The sequence below is a fragment of the Vipera berus genome (assembly GCF_964194415.1).
Source record: "Vipera berus genome assembly, chromosome: 1".
In the NCBI taxonomy this organism is placed as follows: domain Eukaryota; kingdom Metazoa; phylum Chordata; class Lepidosauria; order Squamata; family Viperidae; genus Vipera; species Vipera berus.
This window is the reverse complement of record NC_138202.1, coordinates 319,831,871-319,855,366: the sequence shown is the minus strand read 5'-3', so window position 1 is coordinate 319,855,366 and position 23,496 is coordinate 319,831,871. Positions and strand designations below refer to the sequence as shown.

At 38.0% G+C, this 23,496-nt stretch overlaps 1 protein-coding gene across 2 annotated transcripts; it reads left to right on the top strand.

Moving 5' to 3' along the window:
• The first annotated feature begins 1,086 nt into the window (after nucleotides 1–1,086).
• On the top strand, nucleotides 1,087–19,182 carry LOC308669007 (heme-binding protein 1-like). 2 transcript variants are annotated; one of them, XM_081329409.1, is made up of 6 exons: nucleotides 1,087–1,108; nucleotides 7,444–7,604; nucleotides 15,881–15,966; nucleotides 17,116–17,257; nucleotides 17,392–17,575; nucleotides 17,926–19,182. In XM_081329409.1, the coding sequence occupies exons 2-6, from the start codon at nucleotides 7,460–7,462 to the stop codon at nucleotides 18,098–18,100; spliced, it is 732 nt and encodes a 243-aa protein (XP_081185535.1). In that variant the 5' UTR covers nucleotides 1,087–1,108; nucleotides 7,444–7,459; the 3' UTR covers nucleotides 18,101–19,182. The 2 variants fall into 2 exon arrangements, with proteins under 2 accessions (XP_081185535.1, XP_081185536.1); XM_081329410.1 differs by lacking the exon at nucleotides 1,087–1,108 and adding an exon at nucleotides 1,489–1,671.
• Nucleotides 19,183–23,496: the final 4,314 nt, after the last annotated feature.

Below are 23,496 nucleotides of genomic sequence, written 5' to 3'. Positions count from 1 at the left end.
ATAGGGAACGGTTGCTGGAATTGGGTATGTGTAGTTTAATGAAGAGAAGGGTGAGGGGTGACATGATAGCAGTGTTCCAATATCTCAGGGGCCGCCACAAAGAAGAGGGAGTCAAGCTATTATCCAAAGCACCTGAAAGCAGGACAAGAAGCAATGGATGGAAAGTAGTCAAGGAGAGAAGCAACCTAGAACTAAGGAGAAACTTCCTGACAGTTAGAACAATTAACCAGTGGAACAAGCTGCCTCCAGAAGTGGTGAATGCTCCAACACTGGAAGTTTTTAAGAAGAGACTGGCCAGCCATTTGTCTGAAATGGTATAGGGTTTCCTCCCTGAGCAGGGGGTTGGACTAGATGACCTCCAAGGTCCCTTCCTCCTCCTCCTCCTCCTCCTCCTCCTCCTCCTCCTCCTCCTCCTCCTCCTTCTTCTTCTTCTTCTTCTTCTTCTTCTTCTTCTTCTCTTCTTCTTCTTCTTCTTCTTCTTCTTCTTCTTATTCTTATTATAGTATCGAAAAGCACCCTCTGGTAATTATATGAGATTATCCATTAAAAAAAACAACACATTAGTCTTCGTTTCCCCTGAACTTTCCAGTTTAGATTGTATGCTTACTTGAAAACACTGTATTGTAATCCCAAAGAAATCTAGAACATTTTGCGTTCCAGCAATTCCTTAAATTCTTCGTCGGTTTGGATTCAAGAAACTAAAACGGCTGCCCTTCTGGTCGACTCTGCCTATTGCTCCAGCTCAGGGGTTTTCAAACTTGGCCCTTTTATGACTTGTGGACTTCAACTCCCAGAATTCCTAAACCAGCATGCCTGGCTGAGGAATTCTGGGAGTTGAAGTCCACAAGTCATACAAAGGCCAAGTTTGAAGACCCCTGCTCCAGCTCGCCGCTGCCCTGGGAAGCTGCGGTCAGAACCACGACTAGCTAGCCCCACCTGCCGAAACTAGAAGAACCGGCGGAAGGCCCGAACTTCAATCTACCCGGGGGTGACGTCATCCCTTTCGACCCTCTTCTCTTTGGTCTTCCGCCCCTTTCCCCCCCCTCTCCCCCACCCGCCTGAGCAGGCGGAATCCATTCCGGGTCGGAAAAGGTACCGGAAGTGCCAGGTAACCCTCTCTTCCTCCTCCTCCTCCTCTCTCTAGTCTACCCCCAATAGTAGAGTGCGGACCCCGTCCCCTCTCCCCTTTGGCGCTGGGCGCGCTCCCTCTCTGGGCGGAGCCGGGGCGGGGCCTGATGTCAGGTTCCCCTCCCTGGTCGGTCGTAACCCTCGTCCTGGGTAGGATTCCCAGAGCGCCCGACTTACAGGTCGCCCGAGGCGCCTTTTTAGGGAAATCGGCTTTTCCTCGGGTCTGCCTCGGTATCTCGCCGTGCCCGCGCCTGGCTCTGTCCTCTTTGGGCCGACCGGTGTTTCGCCAAGTTTTCCCCTCCTTTGCCCCGTGATTAAAGTTGCTTGTGCCCCTGCCGTCCCAGCCCCGCTTGTCAGAGTAGAGCGTCTTGTCACCTTGGTCGACAAGGCTTAAAAGAAGAGCTTTACCGAAAACCTCCCTTTTCTGCGCAAGCCGACAGGAGCAAATTCACCAGGCGCAGCTTCCCCGTTACTCAGTCTGCTAGCCCCTTACCCTGTTGAAACTGCCTGTTACGCAGGAGATAGCTAATTAGGAGGAAAAAGGTAATTTTTTTTTATCTTGCACGATGTCGCCGTAGTATTCCCAAATGTCAATGAGATAGATTCATTATTCAATAAAGGAGTCTGGGTTCCTACAATTTAAGATTTCACCCACCCTCTTACTTGAAATAGAAATCTAGGTTTCAGGGAACATTAAAAATGTGGTTTTTTGTTTTTTTAAATGAACAGTATACCAGAAAGTTTGCAGCTTAGTTATAGCATTTACCTATGTCTGACCCCTCCGATCTAAAATGTATAAATAGCAGGAGGAAATTATTATTATTATTATTAATTAGTTTAGTTTTATTATATTTGTATACCGCCCTTCTCCCGAAGGACTCAGGGCGGTGAACAGGGCACATATAAAAAATACAGAATACAAAAATTAAAAAGAATTAAATAATAGCCCAGCTAAAACAATCGATAACAATATAAAAAATCCCCATTAAAACCCCAACATATCCCCATCAGGCCAGGCCGGCTTGTTCAAATAGATGGGTCTTCAGACCGCGTCGGAAGGAGCGAAGGTCAGGTGCCATCCGGAGCTCGACCGGCAGCTGATTCCATAAAGCCGGAGCGCCCACAGAGAAGGCCCTCCCCCTGGGGGCCACCAGCCTGCATTCTCTGACCGGAGGCACCCTGAGGAGGCCCTCTCTGTGGGAACGCACAGGGCGGAGGGAAGTTGACGCCGGCAGCAGGTGATTTCTATACCGCCCTATACCCGAAGGACTCAGGGCAGTTTACAGGGCAAAGTTAAAAACAGTTAAAACAGTACAAAGGTTAGAATACAGTTAAAATTAAAATAGAATTAGATAACGTTAGCCCAAATTTAAAATTTAATTTAAAATTTAAAAATTTAAAACCCCTCAGTCCAGGCCAGCTAAATCAAACAACCAGGTTTTTAGGTCCCGGTAAAACGAACGAAGGTCGGGGGCAGTCGAGTTCCACAGGCAGCTCGTTCCACAGGGCAGGCGTGCCCACAGAGAACGCCCTCCCCCTAGGGATAACCCGCCAGCACTCACTGACTGGCGGCACCCTAAGGAGGCCCTCCCTGTGGGAGCGCACAGGACAATGGGAGATTGATGCTGGCAGCAGGTGCTCCCTAAGATAACCCGGACCCATGCCATTTAGGGCTTTATAGGTCATCACCAGCACCTTGAATCTCACCCGGAGGGCAACCGGAAGCCAATGCAGCTCGCGGAGGAGAGGTGTTACATGGGAGTGTCGGGAAACTCCCATCACAACTCGCGCGGCCGCATTCTGCACCAGCTGAAGCCTCCAAGTGGTCCTCAAGGGCAGCCCCATGTAGAGAGCATTGCAGTAGTCTATCCGGGAGGTCACGAGCGCATGAGTGACTGTGCGTAGGGCATCTCGGTCCAGATAGGGCCGCAACTGGCGCACCAGGCAAACCTGGGCAAAAGCCCCCCTGGTCACGGCTCCTATATAATCTTCCAAAGTGAGCCATGAATCCAGGAGGACGCCCAAGTTGCGAGCCCTATCAACGGGGGGTAACACCTCATCCCCCATAATTAAAGATGGACAAAACTGGTTCATCTGAGATTCCGGTATGCACAGCCACTCAAATGCTACCAATTGAATAAAACACGCCCACTGCAATATTCTAAGGGGCACATAAAAAAGAACTGTAAAAGGCAAATTGATAGTTGGTAGTAATTATAATTAAAAATTCATGGATGAATTTTTAATTATAATTATAAATATTTTATTATAAAGGAGAATAACCATATATAACAATGAAATCTATTTCACCGTTAGAATTTTTGAAGGTCTTCCCAATTTTCCAAAACATTTTGTTTATAGAAAATATTTTGAAACAATTCATTTGGAAATTATCTTAATCACAAAATGTTTATCCATTCTTTAGGATAGGAAGTAAAGTAACATTAAATAGGAAATTTTAGAAGAAGGTTCTTCATACATCTTTGCTGAAGTTAAACCTATAAACATTTATTTGACATGAATTAGCAATAAATTGTTTCCCAAAGGAAGTGAATAGCAGGACAGTAGCAATTATACATGTGCTTTAATAATTCTGAGTTTAAAATAATGTACAATATTTAGTACTCAGGATGAGTAAATACAACTTCAGAATCAAACAACTTTTCTCTAATAATTATTTATATGGCACAACAGTTTATCATAGGTATTGCTTTCATGTTTTGCTCAATTTGCCAGACAAATCTACTGGCATTTGTGTGGCAAGAGTTAGTTGGACTAGATCCAACTAAAAGTTTTATTCCTAACCAATTCATGTATACTGCTGGTTTATGTATTGACAGATTATATTTCCAATCTGTATGCATTTTATGCACTTATTTATAAAACATATACTATACATATACATACACAGATACATACATGCATGCATTCAGCTATATAGAAGTTTTGGTTTTAGATTAAAAACCATTACAGAATTTGCAAGTGCTATATGAAGTTATTGTATATATTGAATATTTAAGGTAGATATTTATTTTCTCATTATGTACACATATGTAAAATATTCTAAAACAGTTAAGACTGTAATTCAGGGCATGCTTACATAGGAAGTTGACGAACTGAAATTCAGAAACATGCTTAAGATTAGCGTGTTCAGTATTCAGTATACAGTATATTGTAGGTGTTTCAACATTACTAGAAAGAGTATAGATGTATCAGTAAATAAGTTATTTGTTCATATTATATATTTGTGTGTTTCCCTCTTATGAAATGAAAAATAAAAACAAATGTTACTGGTTCTTTTATGTACACCCAGGTTAGTGGTCTCTAAAACCCCAGAGGGCCAACACAAGCACATTTGGCCTTGAGGCAACATACCCACAAGTACTCAAAGGCTAGTACGCACTGTTTACTATACCACTCTTTCCTAATTCTACTATAGTTCCTGTTCCTCTACTACAGGTAGCCCTCAACTTATAACCATTCATTTAGCAACCGTTAAAAATTACACCAGCACTGAAAAAAGTGACTTAGGACCGTTTTGCAAACTTATGACCCTTGCAGCATCCTCACGGTTACATGATGAAAATTCAGATGCTTGGCAACTAGAAGTATTTATAATGGTTTCAATGTCCCAGGGTCAATTTATCATCTTTTGTGACCTAACAAAAGATTCACTTAATCACCGTGTTACTAACTTAACAACTGCAGTGATTCACTTAACAACTGTTGCAAGAAAGGTTGTGAAATGGGGTAAAATTCACTTCACTGTCTAGCTTTGCAATGGAAATTTTGGACTAGTTGTGGTCATAAGTCAAGAATTACCTGTACTACTCTTTGTGAGTCCTACTTCTGGAGAACACTCACTCTTCTGTTTGCCTTAGACTGTTTCAGGCTGTTTTGGTTTCCCACAGGAACATAAACCATCATCCCTAGTTCCCTCTCTGCTCAGCTTTTATATTCACCAGTTGGGGTGGATAGACAGAGGTCTTAAAGGGACAGGGCACCAGCAGCCCAGGATGCTGACCCTTTTGCAGGCAGCCTGTATTTGCACATTCATCTTCACTTATTTCTATATAAATGTCCATACATGCAGTACAAGTAAAAGGTCAAACAATATTGCTTCAAAATAAATGTGGGAAATAAACTATTTTCAGATATTTTTATTTTTTTGTTTTAGTTATCAATTTAAAATATATAATAGGAATTATATTGCAATCCCTTTTAGAAGATACATTAATTAGATGTGATATTCATATGTAATAGCCATAACATTACTCACCAGGTAGATACTGTCAAATGTTTGTCTGTTTAACAAATGCAGATTGAGAGACTGAATTATAGATGGAATTATTTTCTGTACTGTAGTTTCCTGGCTATTATTGCAGTTAATACTTTTGCACCCACAGTAACAGAAGAAAGTACAAAGTCTCCAGCTTGTGCATCTTGTGAGATTTTTCTGAGGCTTTAATATTACTGTAATATAAAGCCTCATGAAATAATAAATGGAAATGGAAAGATTAAATAATTATACATTTCTAACAATATGGGTGCCAATAAATCAGTAAAAGTTCTGTGACTATGGTGGAATATAAGCCAGAATCACAAAAGGGAGGGGCTCTTTCCCAGAAAGCACAAAGAAGTTGGAATCTTTGGTATGCAGAATGAGCAAGGCAAGACTCCCTCTAGCTAGCTGTTCACAGTGTGTATGTGGTAGTTATGCAGATAAATGCCTGCTTAGTCTGGCAAGATTTCTGTCTATAGATGAGCAACAATAAAGAAACTTCTTGGAAGTAACTCCTTGTATTGTTCTTGGTTTCTTGGGCCTGACTGTGCCATTCAACTACGGTAGTTTCATAGACTGCAATGTCTCTGTCATGTCAGTGATTTTTTAATGTGATATCAGAAGATTGATAATTTGGTTATAGGAGTGCTTGGTTAGCTGAGTATAAAAATCATAAAAATGAGATTAACAGATTCTATCTTAGTAAATAACTGTCCATCATTGGCCTGAATTCTGTGTGTGTTTCAGATGATAACCCAATTACTTTTTAGCTTTCATTACTGATTTCCAATATTTTCTGATTAACATTTTTCGAAGTATTCAAATTATTCTGAGTGTTGAAGCTCCAATTTAGGTTTTGCTGCTATAAATGCTTGATATGATTCATTAGTGGTGTTAATAAAAGTGGATCTTTAACCGTCTTCTGTAACTGTATGAAATTACAGACTCTTTGACTTTCTCTTTTGCTGAGGCAAAAGCAATTATAGAATTCATAATGGTTATCTTAAATGCATTCCAGAGAGTTAATGTATTAGTAGAGCCCTGAGTTATTTCAAAGAATAGATTTCCTTCTTAATATATTTCACAAAAAGAAAATCTCTTTAGAGAGAAATATTCAAATATATAATGCCATCTACAATTGGCCATGGTAGCCCAGTGGTTAGAATGCAGTATTGCAGGCTAATTCTGCTGACTATGTCATCTCCAACAGTGGCTGTCCATCCTCTGTTTGTTTATACAACTTCAGTTGAACAGGGCTTACTGTTATAATTTTTTCCTATATCCAACCAAACTTTAAGTCACTGTTTCTTGTTCTGGCTTCTGAACCAACTCATTCAACAACTTGAGCAATTTGCCCAGTGCCCCAACCATTTCACATCAGTGATTGATCGGCTATCTATCTATCTATCTATCTATCTATCTATCTATCTATCTATCTATCTATCTATCTATCTAAATTTATTAGCTGTCCAATTCTAAATGATTCTGGGTTCATACAAAACTGGAAAATCTGTAAAAACATATAAAACAACAATCCAGCCTAAGACAGTCTTATAAAAAAACATTAATAAAACAGGGCCCACAGAAATATAATGATATATTGATACATGAACCTTCAGAATTTTGAAATTATCATCAAAGGTCTATGCAAATTAGATAATATATTTTTGTCTCAAATCATTTATAAATATATTGTACAACATGGGACCTAGAAAAAGGAGGCGGCACACATTCTCTTTTGTTTATTTTGGGTTTAGATTTAACCAAATGATTGAGTAGAAAGCTTTCTTGGTTTCCTAAGATTTGAAAGCATTCATTTAACCTATGCACCTTAGCTTTCCTACTATTTGACATTTGTACTAGTTACTCTTTTATTTTTTAAAAAGTGTTTCTGTGTTGATCTCCATATAGCACAAATCTCACAAGCAAGGAGGAGGTTGCCCTCCAAACTGTTTTTTGTCTATAAATGATATGAAACCATTGTTTTGCTATCATGAGCAATCCAGAGAATATAATTTGTAATTTTTTTGCAGAAGCTGAGGTGTTAATATGGCTCGTATTACCCTTGAAGAACTAAATGAAATGGATGATGAGATCCAGGATGAAGAACAAGAACAAGATGAAACAGAACAAAATAGGCTGTTTTCTCTGTGGGAAACAGTAGCCAACACTCATCAAGTGGTACTTCCTCAAGGCAAAAAATTGAATCTTTATTTGCTGCATATTGATATACTGCACTTGCAAAGTGGAGAGACAGTAGAAATTTTTCACCTACAGGGCAAAGTCAATTTGTATAAAAGAATTGATATTGATTTAAATTTATTTATTTGCAGTGTTTTAATCTCAGTTTTGTTGTGATTCAGGGTCAGCCTGTGGGTTCGGCAGTTGGGTCGGACGATTCAGAGGAGGAGGAGGGGGGTGTTGGAGAGCTTGCTGAGGATAGTATTGAGTCTCCGCAGAGCCCTCAGCCAGGCCCCTCTCATCTGGTTACGACGCAGACCCAGCTGTGTGAGCCTGACAGCGTGGATGAAGATGACCCACAGCTGGCCCTGTTCAAGGACGCCCGACGCAGGAGGCAGTCAAGCAGGAGTAAACAGAGGAAGGCAATGGAGCACCTCGGAAGGAGGCAGAGAGAAGCCACGCCCTGAACTGTTTAAAAGGGGAATGTGTGGGAGGGCTGGTTTGCTGAAGGCAACCGTTTGAATAGCTCCTGTTTCATGGTTCATGTTTTGTTTTGCTCTGTTTGCCTTTGTGTCCATAAATTTGGCAGGCTTAGTTCCAGCCTCTTGCCTTCTTGTAAAGGGGTTGTCCCTGCCTTTTCTGCAGGGCCGGTAGTAGGCTGGTACAGAACAAGTTTCTACTAAAAGATACCCAGAATTAATAAAAATAGTAAATAACACAAAATCTATTCATTTAAAGGAGTATTTCTCACCCTTGACAACTTTAAGAAGCATGGACTTTAAAATGATGGCTGGGAAGTTCTTGGATTTGAAGTTCACACATCTTAAAGTTGCTAAGGTGAGAAACACTGATTTAAACTCATGATCAATAATGTATAATTTAAGACAGTGGTTCTCAACCTTTTCTTCACCATGGACCCCCTTTAAATGCCTTTTGTGACCACAGACCATGGCCAGAGACCACTAAAACCTAAGATTTAAATTATAACATTTCTTCAAGCCTTTGCGGATCCCTGTGATGACTAAGCACTTCCCCCACCTACAGACCACAAGTTGAGAACCACTGATTTAAAGCAATAATAGAAAACTTTGAGAATCAATTACAAAAATAGACTGGGGGAAAACCAAGTAATGACATTAAACTTGAAAAGACAAACATTGGGTGTTAAGGAAATCCACAAAATAGGAATAACCCATGTAAAGTCCCACTTCCTTGTGAATACTGAGGAAGTGAGGAAATAGAAAGTGTAGAAAAAATAGAAAAATAGAAAAGAAATAATATAAATATAATAAAGAGAAGAAATATATAAAGAAATTAATTCCCCTTCATTACAATAAGTATTAAACAATTTTAGTAACTTACCACCTCTTATACAACAAATGATCTCTTCTTACCATAAATATATCAATAATTAAATCCTTAAAGTCTCATCATTTGGTTCTGGTCAGCAAAAGTCCATTAAGGGTAAACAAAAATAACAACATATCTATTTTAACCTTGATCAAATCAATCAACTTTATATTCTTTCTTTTAACTATGTTGATCTTTAGTCCCTTCTAAGAATATCTAGAACTTTATTTTTTTTCTTTACCTCTTCTCATAAAATTCTTCCAAACCTTAAAAACAATCCTAACCCTAACAAAGCTTTACAATTTTTTGTAAATCCAATATAGGAAAATTATTCAGATCATTCTTTTGGTTTGTTTTTTGTATACATTTTAATTATTATCAGCTAGTTTCTTTTGTATATCTAGTGCAGCATTATTTTTCATGACATTCTTGTAGCCTGCCATTTTTAAATCCACATTAGTCTTAAACATCTTCTATCTTTTAAACACGGTATATCTATAGAGGCAGACACTTAAAATTAACTTAACCGTTGTTCAAAATATCCTTCAGTATGTCCAGTTAGATATGTTAAAATATTTTTCTCCATTTTGTATTAGTCAAATTTAAATGTTCTTATCCTTTCATTCTAATCTTTAGTTCCTTCTGGTTTCCTCTAATGCCTAGTCTTCAGTTTCAATCTATTTTTTTTTAGAAAATTTAAAACAAAATATTTCCCATGGGATTAATTAAATAATTGCAAAATCTTATTTCAAATTCATCTGGATCCTTGGTCCATTTATAACTTACTAGAATCAAACTTTTAATCAACCTTTTGCTATTTATTTCAAAATATTTTCGAAGTACTTAACATTTATATTTAAAACTTGTTTTGTAAGGATTGAAGGAAATTCAGTGCCATAAAACTTGTTAATCCAAAAATTCCTTATAGTGGAAAAACATTAACAATTTCTGAAAGTGATGACAAAAAGGAATACTGTAATGAATCTACTGACCCATAAAGGCACCAACCACAGTTTGAGCAAAAAAAGTAGCTATTCCCTTGTCTCCCAGACTTTTAAACCTGCTACAGACTATTGTATTGCAGTCTCCTTGCAAGGAGCAGACGTATGGAGCACTTGTGGGTGATCTTAAGTCCTCTCCTTGTCTGGAGAGGAATTATGAAGAGCCAGTCTGCTCACCAGCTCTTTATTCCACTGCATTCATCATCTCCGCTTTTAGTGGAGGTGCGTCAGTTCACTGTCTTTATCCCAGAAATCCCGTAGTGTTCCCTCCATCTTTCAGGTGAACCATTATTTATTGTTGTGTTACCTATTAAAAATATGTCAGTTTTCCAGGGCTTCTGGTTCCAGATTGCGGCAATGGCAGACATGCAGGGCGATCGCTCCTCCCGCTGTCTGGTTTTCTCTTGCCGGGGGACCCCTGGAAGGGGTTGAAAGTCATCTTGCAGGGGTGACAAGCGGGGAAGAGGACCTTCCAATTGATTGCGGAAGGGCAGAAGCCCTTCCATTTGATCCAGAGCAGCTCTTCGGACTGACAGAGAAAAGATCGGCCATTTACATGGCCCATCATTAATGCCATTTCCAGCTGAGGCCAAACTTACAACTAAGCACTTGAAAGCACCGCGGAGAAACTGGGTGAGATCCACCTTCTTTTTACCCCAAGTATTTTTTCCTGCAAAAGCTCTTTGAAATTGCTTCCCCCTGTGCGGAGAGAGGGAAGGGAATGTTCTTTTCCCGCCCTCTAAGATGGCAGCGGCTGCCTACATTGGGGAGATAAAGTCCTGAAAAAATATAATTAAGTAATTGGACTTATATGTTTCTTAGATCTGGCAACCCAAAAGGTTCTTACTTTCATGGGAACTGGTTATTTTAACTATTTGAAAACGAAAACGAAAAGAACCTAAACTGGATAAAACTCCAGCCCTTCTGAAAAGGATTTAAAATGCCACCGGGGACATCTTGTGGTGAAGCCTAGTATAGCAAGTGAATATCCCTGGTAAAGAGACCTATTTACAACTTGGATTTGTCCTTGGTATTATCTAAAGATAAAAAACTGCAGCTGGCAGCTGAAACTGACTCTTAAGAACTGTGGAGGTGAACATTCACTGACTCTTGTCTAAAAAATTAGCCTCCACTATTTCAGAAATGGAGGGGCACCAGCAACAAACTTTGCTTGACTATAAACTTATACTTGAAAAAATCCCAGACTGAAAGATAAAGGCACCAGCTTGAATCTACAAACTGAAACCCAGACTCCAACTAAAGAATTTACAACCCAGGAAACAACAGAAGCTGAATAAATCAATACCAAGACAGAGGACTTTAAGGAACAACAACAATATATTGAAAATTTTGACAACCAAATCCTGATTGTAACCAAAGAACCTACACCCCAAAAAGTAGCAGAAGTGGAACAAAGTAATATCAAAACAGAGGACGCTAAAGTTCAATAAGGACGGCACATTGAAAACCTAGATAACCAATCAATGATTATAAAATTGGACATGACCTTTTACCTAAACCAGAAGAAACTTGAGGAAGAAGAAGACCAGACCAAATTGAAGATAAAAACATTGGAACAAACACCGAGACCTGAACTACCAGGGCAACAACCTAATGATTACAAATGGACCAGTTCTTTCGAAAAATTGATGACTAGACGGTCTCCTTTGATTCAAATAACATGTGCCAGAATGAAAGGAGACCTACTTGATAACTTAAAGACATTGGTATGGAAACCTGGTTGGCAGAAAAAAGAAAGCTAGAGTTAGGTTTAAAAAAATAGGGCCTTCTGACTCACTAAGAGAGATCCTAAAATCTCAACTAATGGGCTAAAGGGAGACCTGGAGATGAAGGGAAATGTGTGTGTGTGTGTGTGTGTGTGTGTGTGTGTGTAATAATGGACTAACTGGCTTATTATAGATGATGGATTTGAGACAATAAAGGTTACTCTATTAGTAAGCTGTGAGGTACTAGGATGAGAAATAGAAAATGTTTATGAAATAAAATAATATATTTAAGTAAGTAATATGTGTATTTTAGATATCATAACTTTTGTCTAGTGAATTAAAGGAAACTCGGGTTACCAGAAATTTAAATATTATGGATGTTAAAGGTTAAAATTGGATTACTGTAATTAGAAATTAAGAATTAGGTAAAACTTTAAAAACTGGATATGGGTATATATAAGCATGTTAATGGGAAATAGAGAAGGAATTTTTGAACAATGTAACATGAGATATGTACTAAAAAGCTGTTACTGAACTATTGATTACCCAGTCACCACGTTGCTTTCTAAATACTTGGATATTAAATTGGAAAATTAATAAAATTTGTTAGATAATAAAAAAGAATATGTCAGTTTTCCCAATGAAGGCAGTTGGTAGAAGTGTAATGAAGACTTTAATAGACACAGGTAGTCTTTGTGACTGGCAGTTGTATTATCTGCATTTCTGCATATTTGTGGTTAAAATACCACACCTCAATATCTGCAGTAATGAGTTTTGTATATCTGCATTTTTTTGCTCTGGAGTTCCAGAGAGAATGCCATTATGCATATACGTAAAGGATGCATTGAACTTCCATCCACATAACTTTCCCAGATATCTGCCACCTATCTTTCCAGAACCCATCAGCCCTAATCTTGCCACACATCCTCCAATCTTCATATTGTCTTCCAGTTATTACGTTCCTATGCTGCCCATCTCACCTAAGTAACCATTATATGGGTGTCCTCTTCTTGCATATGTTTTTGGAAATGTTTATATCAAAATGAGCAAGTGGATAGTACTAAAGTGGACTACAGGGATAATCTCGATGAAGGAATGGAACAACAGTTAAGGGAAAGTAAACAGCTATTCAATCCTGGGAAAGGAAAAGGATATTCAAAATAACTTGAGGAAAAACAATATTTTTGATTTGGAAATTATGTTAATTCTGTTTGGTATAAGGCAGGGGTAGGCAACCTTGGCTTTTTTATGACTCGTGCACTTCATGAATTCTGGGAGTTGAAGTCCACTAGTCATAAAAGAGCCAAGGTTGCCTACCCCTGGTATAAGGAAATAAAGAGGGATATTCTGGCAGGCTTTTATTATAATCTATAAGAGTGAAGTACAGTAGCATTCCTGAAATCCTTGCTTTGTTTCCTGATCTGGCCTCCCTTGAAGGGCTGATGAACAGACTGCTGAAGAAAGTGGCAAAAGTTCTCACAATCTGCTGGGCTTGAATGAAAAAGTAAAGCTGCTAGTCATGTTGCTTGTAGAGACATCCATTGAGCACCATTACAGTATCAATGAGTTTATTGTCAACTGCATAAAGAAAAGCCAACATCCATGCAAGTGTTGTATTGAGGACATCTCAAGAATGTCAAGGTGTCATTGTATGGGATCCCTAAATATGGAAAAGATCCTTAAAGTGTTGGTACAGAACCAAGCCCAGAAGAAGATTCTATTGAGTAGATCAGTAATCTGGAAGAAAATGCTACAGCTTTATAGGCAGTTTGCAGCAGGAGATGCTGAATGTGGTCAGTGCCCAGCAAGGCCTGATTTCAAAGACTTAGGCAGCACTATGTCTTCTGCAATATCAAACTAATAGGAGAAGTAGCATTGGTGAATCACAAAATAGCAGAGAAATATCCAGCAGAGTTCTAACTAAGTATGAAGGGTAAAGACATAAGCCGATACGAAATTGATGAGACTGACCATTCTGGAAATGGATGGAAGGAATCAGGAATATTCTGGGCTTCAAGACAGTCAAGTGTCACTTTTTTCCTGAGATGTGGCAATGCTGCAGGGAACTATCATGTTATCAAAGCCATGCTTCTTAGAACTCTCATGCTGTGAAAAAGAAGAACCAGTTCCCCATTTCTGGAGAACCGATCCTCGTTATGTTGCATTCTACATTGTGTGATATTTTGCCTCTCAGAATCTGGTCTTCAGTGTCCTGCTGTTGTTCAGCTACACTGCTGGTCATTCTGAGACAATGTAGTTGATACACCCATATCTTAAAATCCCTCTTTTGCCATCCAGCACCACCTTCTTAACTTATGGACCAAGGTCTGATAGCAACACCTTCAAGATGATGCAGGAACTTATGGAAGTGAGTCGAAGCTTTAAGAAATGTTAAATATATACAGTTCACCAATGTTCCGTGACTATTGGACCCCTTCCCCTAAATGTTTAAAAAGGATGAATGACAGATCTTTTTTGTCTTAGTGCTTAAGAATTTGAGGACTGACTATATGATCCTGTTTTGTTATGACTATCTTCTGGTTTCAAGTTTGAAGATTAAAAAAATGTGTTCTCTGTCGATTTTAAAGTATATTGTAAAAATTAGAAGATCTCAGTACTTCATTTTTTGTTGACTTAATTATATATTAATACAATATTGTCTTTATTTTTTCCTCTTTCATGTTAATTATACATATTTTTCCTGTCAACAAAAGTGTGTATAGTCAAGGCTATGGTCTTCCCAGTTGCAATGTATGGCAGTGAAAGTTGGACCATAAAAAAGGCTGAGCGCCGAAGAATTGAGGCCTTTGAACTCTGGTGCTGGAGAAGACTCCTGCGAGTCCCTTGGACTGCAAGGCGATCAAACCGGTCAGTCCTAGAGGAGATTAACCCTGACTGCTCTTTAGAAGGCCAGATCCTGAAGCTAAAACTCAAATACTTTGGCCACCTAATGAGGACTCACTGGAGAAGAGCCTAATTCTGGGAAAGATTGAGGGCAATAGAAGAAGGGGACGACAGAGAATGAGGTGGCTGGATGGAGCCACTGAAGCAGTAGGTGTGAGCTTAAATGGACTCTAGAAGATGGTAGAGGACAGGAAGGCCTGGAGGAACGTTGTCCATAGGGTCGCGATGGGTTGGACACGACTTCGCAACTAACAACAATAACAATACATATTTTTAATATTACCACAAATTTTTGTTTCTTAATCTCACTATAGTCTATGAAATAATTAAATCAATTTCTATTCATCAGCAAATGCTGGAGGAACTCTACTTTGCAACTGCATTGTAGGTAGTCATCTATTCATCTACTGTAATTGTTTCCTGAATAACTGATAAATTGCAATGGATCCCCAACCTTGCATGCATTGTTGGTGGAGAGGATTGGAAGACTTCAAATCACAAAATGTGGAGGAATTCCCTCAATTCTACTAGGAGCAGCTGATATAGGAAGAATTGGAAGAGATCTTTTCCTTCAAAGCAAGTTGCTGTCTGACATTTTGCAACTGGGGCATGTCTTGGTGGCAGAGTGCTTGAACTTCATTCCCTGCAGAGCACATCAATTCAAAAGACAAATGCAGGCTGGTTTGCAACACCATTATGACTAAGTCGGCTACTTTGAAATGGTAATTGTAGCAGCACAGCAGTGGAGTCATCATCAGAAAACATCATTGGTACTAAATGTCTTATACAGTATTCTTATTTACCTGTACAGTATTTTACAAGCACTAAACACCGTATACACTAAAAATTACTACTACTACTTTACTATTAGTATTCTTTAATTACTTTGAAGAAGGAAAGATGGATTTTTGTTGCTGCAGACCAAAGACCAAGAGAAATAGTGCTGTGAACTCTAGAATGGAATAAAGGAACTCCAGTGTTTCTTTGTCTTGACTTTTGTGTTGTCACTCCAGTACTCAGGTAAAGAAGAATTTACAGTATGAGATAGACAAAGTCCAGCTTGCTTATTTCTACTCTGCCAGACAGTTTTAGCAATTTCTCTCTCTCTAGAACCTAGCATTAACCCCCACCCCCCCAATTCCCACAGACTCAAAGTCTCAACCACTTTATTATGCATGGTTGGAGGCTGGAACACACAAATATGAATTAATGAAAAGCATTTTAAGTAGAAGGTTATTTAGAAATGCAGTTGTGTACAAATGCTTTTGTCCTTAAAGTTAATTTTTCCCAATTAACTGTTCCAATAGACATGGCAGGTCCAATAGCACAGATGACCCACCATAACCATGTGCGAGAACCTGTGCCCTACACTGTTTTATCACAGCATGAGAAGGTAAGCAATCATATTAATGTAAATATTTATTGCCTAACAGGCGTAGACTACTGTTTCTGAATAACGTAATATATGAATATATCTGATTGTCATATTTTTGGATAGACTGAGGAAGAATTGTAGCATAAAATCATAAAATGTTACTGGTTTCCTTAAGTGTCCATGATTTCACCCAAACTATACTTCTAGTCATCATTAAGTTTCTACCAAATTTATCTTTTGGATGTGATATTGAGGATACAGCCTATTATATTTCTACTCAAAACTAAATTTCGCCATCTGCAGTAAAACAGTAGAGAACTACAGTCTAAACAGTCTGCCATGCAAATTATTCCAGAGTAAGACAGCCTAATAATTTTCAGAATTCAAATCCTGTCAGGCTGCTTGACCATTTGGAAAGATTTACCATATTAGGGTCGTAGCCCAAAGGATGATGGGTAGGAGTTGCATTATACTCTTTCCCATGAATCTGCTTTTTTTACTGTTTACTATTTCAGTTTTAATGATGGCAATGTTCTTAAAACAGTTATACCTGTAGCTTGTGTTAACTTTGCTTCAGTTTGCTTATATTAAGAACACATGGTGCCTTTTGGGATTCCTCTGGACCAAATGAGTAGTATAGATTGTTACTAACCATGTCTTCCTCAGAAACATACGTCTTTTTAAAAGGGACTATTGAAAAACAAAAGATAAGCTATCTCTACTTTTAGATGCTTTGCAATTTCAGCTTAAAGTGATAAAAATTAAAATGAATTATTAGGAAAAGCCCATACGTCAGAAACCTGACAGATATATTTTACATTTAATATGCACAATAAAATGGATAAACACATATATACAAACACGTGCACACAAACATGCACAAGAAGATTTTACTTAAAACATTTACATCAGTAATACCGGTGTGCATTGGAATATTAACATTACATATAGTTAAATATTTCCTCAAATTTGTATTTATTTTTTTAAAAATGTGAAAAAGTAGCTTTTATTCACATACCAACATTTCCAAAAAATTATATAATTTGTAAAGATGTCAAATTTGACTCAATTAATGTAATTATCTAGATTTAAAAACTCATAAACTTTGTTACACTGTTGATATTTTTTCCCCTGGCAGTAAAATCAGTTCTTTCCTTCTTGGTTCAGTGTGAAGAAACAGCATATGAGGAACGTCTATACCCTGCTGGGAAATGGGCATGCATCACCAAAGGAGAACTCAAGTATGAGCAGAGCATCTCATTGAGTTTCATGAAACTTATAAGATACATCTGCAAAGAGAATTCCCTAGGTATGTACAGGCAAATGTCATGGGGAGATGTAGAAGTTTACATGACCAGGATTAATGGGGTTTTGAAAAACAAGGAATGGATTTCCTTAGGTTTACCTTTCATAACTGGTATTTTTACTTATATCTTTATCCAGGCCAGCACTTGGGGATGACAGTACCTGTGATTAATGAGATCCATCTGAATAAGGAGGGTACTGATTTGGTCCAAGAAGTTATCACTGCTTATTATCTTCCTCAGGAATTTCAGGTTAATCCTCCTCTCCCCATGGATCCAGAAATCCAAATCCTAGAAAGATCACCACTTCAGGTTATCACCAGGTGAGTCCTGGTGGACTTGGCTATGCTTTAGATGCAAACAGCCTTTTAAGTAGAGTAGGAATCGACTTCCTTTTCATTCTAAGTAGGGAAAAGAGTATGCATGCCTGGGAAAATAGTTTCAATGTAAAGGAAAATATGCCTTTGGTTATATAATGGAAAAAGGAAAGGATCTGGTGGCGAAATTGACTCTTTGTTAGGCCAGTTTTTCTCATATTTTAAAAAAGATTAGGAACCTTGCATCGACTGATGGATAGGTAGATGGGTAGGTGAATGGTGGATAGATGGGAAGGAAACCAGATGATAAACACAATATATTTATGTAATTATTTTGTTGTTAACTTTCTATAAAGGGAGTTTTATGGGCCAGCTACTGCGGAGACAATCCTGCGAGAGATTCACTTTCTTTGGGAGTTATTGGGCTCGACAGATAATGTGCTCCGTGAAACATACTTGGTGGCTGCATATGAGAACCCTAGTATACCCAATCGTCGCAATGAGATATGGTTTATCCGGAGAACAGATTGAAAGCAGCATGGATTTCTGACAAGATTTGTAATCCAGTGAATCCAATTTAGATGGCAGTTCTAAGCCTGAAGGAGATGAATGCACTTCCCAATTTACTCTAGAACTGACCTGATGACCCATTTCTTTTCCCTGAGGGCATTAAGAAGTTGCGTTCCCTCCTTAGGGAAATAGGGAAAAACAAGAACATGGAAAAGTAGTATGGTTTTCTAATGTTCCTGGAGGGAACTGGCAGTGGAAGAATCTATGGATATCTGCTTCATTGACTTTGAAATTTGTCCATGCACAGTTGAGTTAAAATCCATAAGAAATTGCAACTGTTCAGCAGTCCCATCTGGTATTTCAAATGTTCCGAATTCATCTAGAAATGAATTTGGAGTGGCAGTCTGTAGCTGGATGGGGCATAGGTCATAGTTTTACGTACAGTACTTACTTAGAGAATTTAATTTCTGGGCAAGAGGCTATCTCTTTTAGCCATGTATAAGATACTTCTAATCACCTTTGTTCCAGCTTGACATGGAATAATTTCAGACTTTCCTAAGTGGGTTGATTTGAATATATCCTAGAAAGCCCTTCCCAGGAACAATGTCCCCTAAAGGGAAGATCTGAGAATTGGAGATCAGAGAAATCCTCTTCTGTTTTCTTAAGAGTGGTATAACACCTGTTCTGTGACTTATCCACCAACTGGACTTGTATCCATAGATGCTTCCAGGTTGCTGATTACCACTTTCATTTTTCCCTCCTTTATAGACTTTTTTTCTATTAATAAAAGTAAATGGAAGCTACAGTGGAAAAATATAGGACACATCAATGAAAAATTTGATTATAGGGACCCTGAACTCCTTTTTATTTTCTTAATGAACAAGGTAACTATAAAATGAAGGCCATATCTAAAAGCAGCCCATCGTTTTGCAGGCCCTATAGCAAGGTATTTATTGAGTGAACCATATGTTTAAGTTGTCTGCATTGTTGCATTGCACTACATCATGCTACATTGGTTGATTTCATGGCCGAGAAAGTTGCTGTCTTCTCTGAAGGAGGATAATAGCACAGAGCAATTGTGAAATAAAATCTAGCTCAAACCTTTCTGATGCTTCTTATTGAGTTACATGGCATCTGATTTTACTTATTAGATTTTTATTTCACCTTTATAAGTAACTCAAGACAGTGAACATACATAATACACCTTCTTCCTCCTCTTTCTCCCATTACAACAACCCTATGAGGTGGGTTGGTCTAAGAGAACGTGACTGGCTCAAAATCACCGAGTCAGTTTTCATGCCTAAGGCGGGGCTAGGCCTTAACTACTACACCAAATTGGCTCTAATTTTGATGATGGCTTAACATTATTTTTTGAAAGTCCAGAAATAGTTGTTATATAAAGAACAAATGAAGCATGTTTGTTTGAAATCGGAACACTGATTTTACACTGTGACTGTCTTCTCTTCTTAAATGGCTATATTTCTGAAAATTTCTAAATCACCTAGAATATCTCTTGACTTCTTACATAGCTCCAGTGGAAATCAAATGAGATCTAACTAGATATAGTGGAACTCTTTCTGTCATCAAGGGTGATAAAATGTGCTGTATGTTCTATTCATCTACCAGCAGAATCAGTATACAGTAGCCACTGAACTGTGTAACTTCCCACTCCGTAAACCCTCAAATTCAATTTTTTGTACTTCAGTCGATGGTAAATGATCATGTTTTATATTTTTAGAAACTATAACTGATTTTCACAGTTGCAGAAATTAGTACATATTCTATCGCTTTCATTCAATTAGATCTAGCACTGTGCAGCTATAATTCAGCAATATCTAAAATTCTTCAGTGATAAAGTATCCTGTGCTTTTATCTGGCTATGGTATAATATGGATTTAATAAACCCTTTGATCATTTTGCTATTTATAGCAAAACAGCAAAGTTTTATTTTTAAAATAAAGTTTTAATTTTTTTTAGAAATGCAGTATTGAAAAATGCTGCAGAGGTACTAAATTCTCAGGGGCCTTTCAGAGACTGATCAGGCACTTCAGAGAAAATGCATTTGTTGAAATGATGAATAATCAAAGATCTAACAGGAGCAGGAAAGGAGACAGCAAAAACATGCATTTTGCAAATACAGAAGGGAATAGCAAGATACATTGGGATTATACTGAAAGCAACAATGTATACAGAATGCTACATTAGCAAATAGTAAAGATACTTAGCAGAAACAATGAAATAATCTGAGAATTATCTGTTTTTGGTGAGTAAACTATATAGATTACTTCAAGATTTTTAGGTCTATGGTTTTAGATAGATGTTAATGGAAGAATTATTTTGGTATATATGATACACTAAACCAGTGATGGCGAACCTATGACGTGTGTCAAAAGTCACAAGCCACATTTTGGGTTATATACCAGCATTCACCAACACCCAACAACAACTGTTCTTGAAAGCATGCCCCATTTTCATGCCATTTTTGGAAGCTGCAGAGGATACACAAGAATGGGGTGTGCTCTCATACAGCCTCCAGAAGTTGTGTGAGAGGGCTGTGCTCTTGCATGGCCTCTGGAGCCTCTGAAAATCACATGGGAACAGCATGCTTTCCACACAGTGTCTGAAGATAAGTGGCACACAGCATAACCTAGGGACTGCTGAGCCACAGGTGAATTTGCACCATTCCCCAAGGCTTGTGCGTCTGGTGGTGGCACTTGGGCTGAAGTCGAGGCCTGGGCCTCAGCTTCAGGCCCAGCCTCAGTGCTGCTACCAAGTGCCACTGTTTAGGGTGGCCTAACTGATGAGATAGAAAATGGTTTCTCTTGTTTGGCGGAGCCAGCGGAATCAAGTTAGGCATTTTCCAAAGTGCCAGGCCCCAAAGATTTGCCATTACTGAACTAAACTATAAGCTAATTACACAGATTCAGTTTGCAAAAGATACTAAGCTAAAGTGTAGCTGATTGATTGGGGGTTCATTGTTTCATGCAAACAGCGTATATGGGACTGCAGAAAACATGTTCATGTCACCATTTTGAGGTCAGGAATTAGGAGTAAAAAAAATGCAGTTAAGCATAACTACATATTCAATGGCAGATAGGATAATATTGTAGAGTGTAGGATTAAAACATCTGAAATAAATCCACTTCATGTTATAACAGAAAACATTCCAAAATGTGTCTCATTACTCTGAATTAGTGAACAGTCCTCTGGCTCTAGGTCATTTGTCTCTCTCTTCTCACTGGCTGCAATCCTAAATTCTTGGAGACTGACTAGATAAATCCCTGTAGTTTCTTGGCAAGGGAAGAAATGGTTTGTATCTTTCTAAAGCCCATTAACTGGATTTTTTTTTTATTGAAAAGTTTTACAGTACATTTTTGAATACAAAACCCCTCCCCTCCCCCTCCCCTCTCCCCAAACCTCCCCAACTCTCCCCTCCCCTCCCCCCCAGACTTCCCAGAGCTAAATACAGGGTATAAAAATACAAACAAACATAATCTAAAATATGCAAACAACAATAAAATATTAAATTCTATCACACTATAACTCTTAATAAAATAACTACAAGCTAGTTATACATCATATAAATCCACTACTTATTCAAATGCTAAGTGAAACTTTTTAGTCCCATATTTATTCTGGATATAATCATCTTCTCCACTCCACAATGTATCTCTGTTGCGATTGGTCTTTCAAATACGCTGAGATCTTTGCCATTTCCGCCAAATTGGAAACTTTTAAAGTCCATTCTTCTATAGCCGGCAGTTCTTCCTTCTTCCAATATTGCGCTACTAAAAGTCTTGCTGCCGTAATTAAATTCAACATCAACTTAGTGTCCACAACGGTAGTATCTGTGATAATACCCAATAAAAACAGTTGCGGACAAAACTTTATCCTTTTCTTGAATATTTTTTGCATATTCCACCAAATTTTAATCCAAAAAGCTTTAACCCTTTTACAAGTCCACCATATATGAAAATACGTTGCATCCTCACAACCACACCTCCAACATTTGGGCTGGCAGTTCGGATACACACTTGCTAATTTTTTAGGATCTAAGTGCCACCTATAAAACATTTTGTAGAAGTTCTCTCTTAAGTTTTGGGCCTGTGTAAATTTTACATTTCTCACCCAGATCTTTTCCCAAGTATCCATTGTAATAACTTCTTGAAAATTCTGAGCCCACTTTATCATACAATCTTTAACAAGTTCCGTCTCTGAATCAATTTCTATCAATGCAAGATATATCCTTTTTATATGTGCTTGACCTTGATCTCTAATTTGTTTTACCAAATTTTCATCAATCATTGAAAAACCAGTTTTCTGGTCCTCTTTCCACCTAGCCTGTAATTGCCCATACTGAAACCAGGTTTGTACAATCTTTTCTTCTTTTAAAATATTATATGACTTTAATTGCCATACATTCCTCTCAAAACTTAAAATTTCCTTATATGTAGTCACATCATGTTTAAATCCAACATTTATGTTTTCTATTGCATGTTTAGGTATTGCCCAAATAGGTATCTTATAATTTAACTTGTGTCTGTACTTTTTCCAAACTCGCAACACAGCATACCTTAAAATATGTATCTTAAACACATTATCCACCTTCTTATCATACAATAAATATGCATGCCATCCAAATAACAAATCATGACCCTCAAGATTTAATAATCTCCCTTGTGTTAAATTAAACCAGTCACTTATCGCTGACAAAGCAGCAGCTTCATAATATAATTTGAAATTAGGCATTTTAAGACCACCTCTTTCACGCGTATCTTGCATTATCTTAAATTTAACTCGCGGCAACTGGAATTATTTTTTAAATGATTGAATTGTGTATCCTTTATTTTCACTGGAGCTATTGATTTCCACAATCATTGATGGTTTCCTAACCATAGCACAGAGCAGTAAATCTTGGAAATAAGAGTGATATACTGTATAATAGGCATTTAACCCTCTATGACTGGCTATATACTTAAGAAAATTTTAACAGGCTCCTAGAAAACTCAATGTCTTCATCTATCCATCTGGGGGGGGAGGGAAAAACTCAGGAAAAAGAAACTTCAGCTTACAAAGTGCCCTTATTTCCTGTTTACATTTTATAAGAGCTAATTAAGGAGAGTGTAAAATTGTTCTTTATTATGTGAAAGAGAAGTAAAGGGATTCATCAGTAATTTCCAAGTTTTCAACATACTAGTGTGAAATTCTAAATTGTAGTGTTCTGGAAGGAGGAGGAATCAAGACTTTGGCTTGTGAACCACTGACTTTAATTTCACCCTTTCACTGCACTCATACCTATTTTCAACATAGCATTACAGTGGAAGATAGAAGCAAAAATATTATCGATGGCTTCTGTTTCCCAAAACAGTATCCTAAGAGAACAAATAACGATCACCCATTACATTAAAATGTTGGAA

Bases quoted from the DNA above. Each gene is read 5' to 3' on its own strand.
- LOC308669007 (XM_081329409.1), top strand. From the start codon at position 7,460: ATGGCTCGTATTACCCTTGAAGAACTAAATGAAATGGATGATGAGATC. The intron at 17,258-17,391 runs GTATGTACAGGC...ATCTTTATCCAG, and splicing joins CTGCAAAGAGAATTCCCTAG to GCCAGCACTTGGGGATGACA. The intron at 17,576-17,925 runs GTGAGTCCTGGT...CTTTCTATAAAG, and splicing joins CCACTTCAGGTTATCACCAG to GGAGTTTTATGGGCCAGCTA.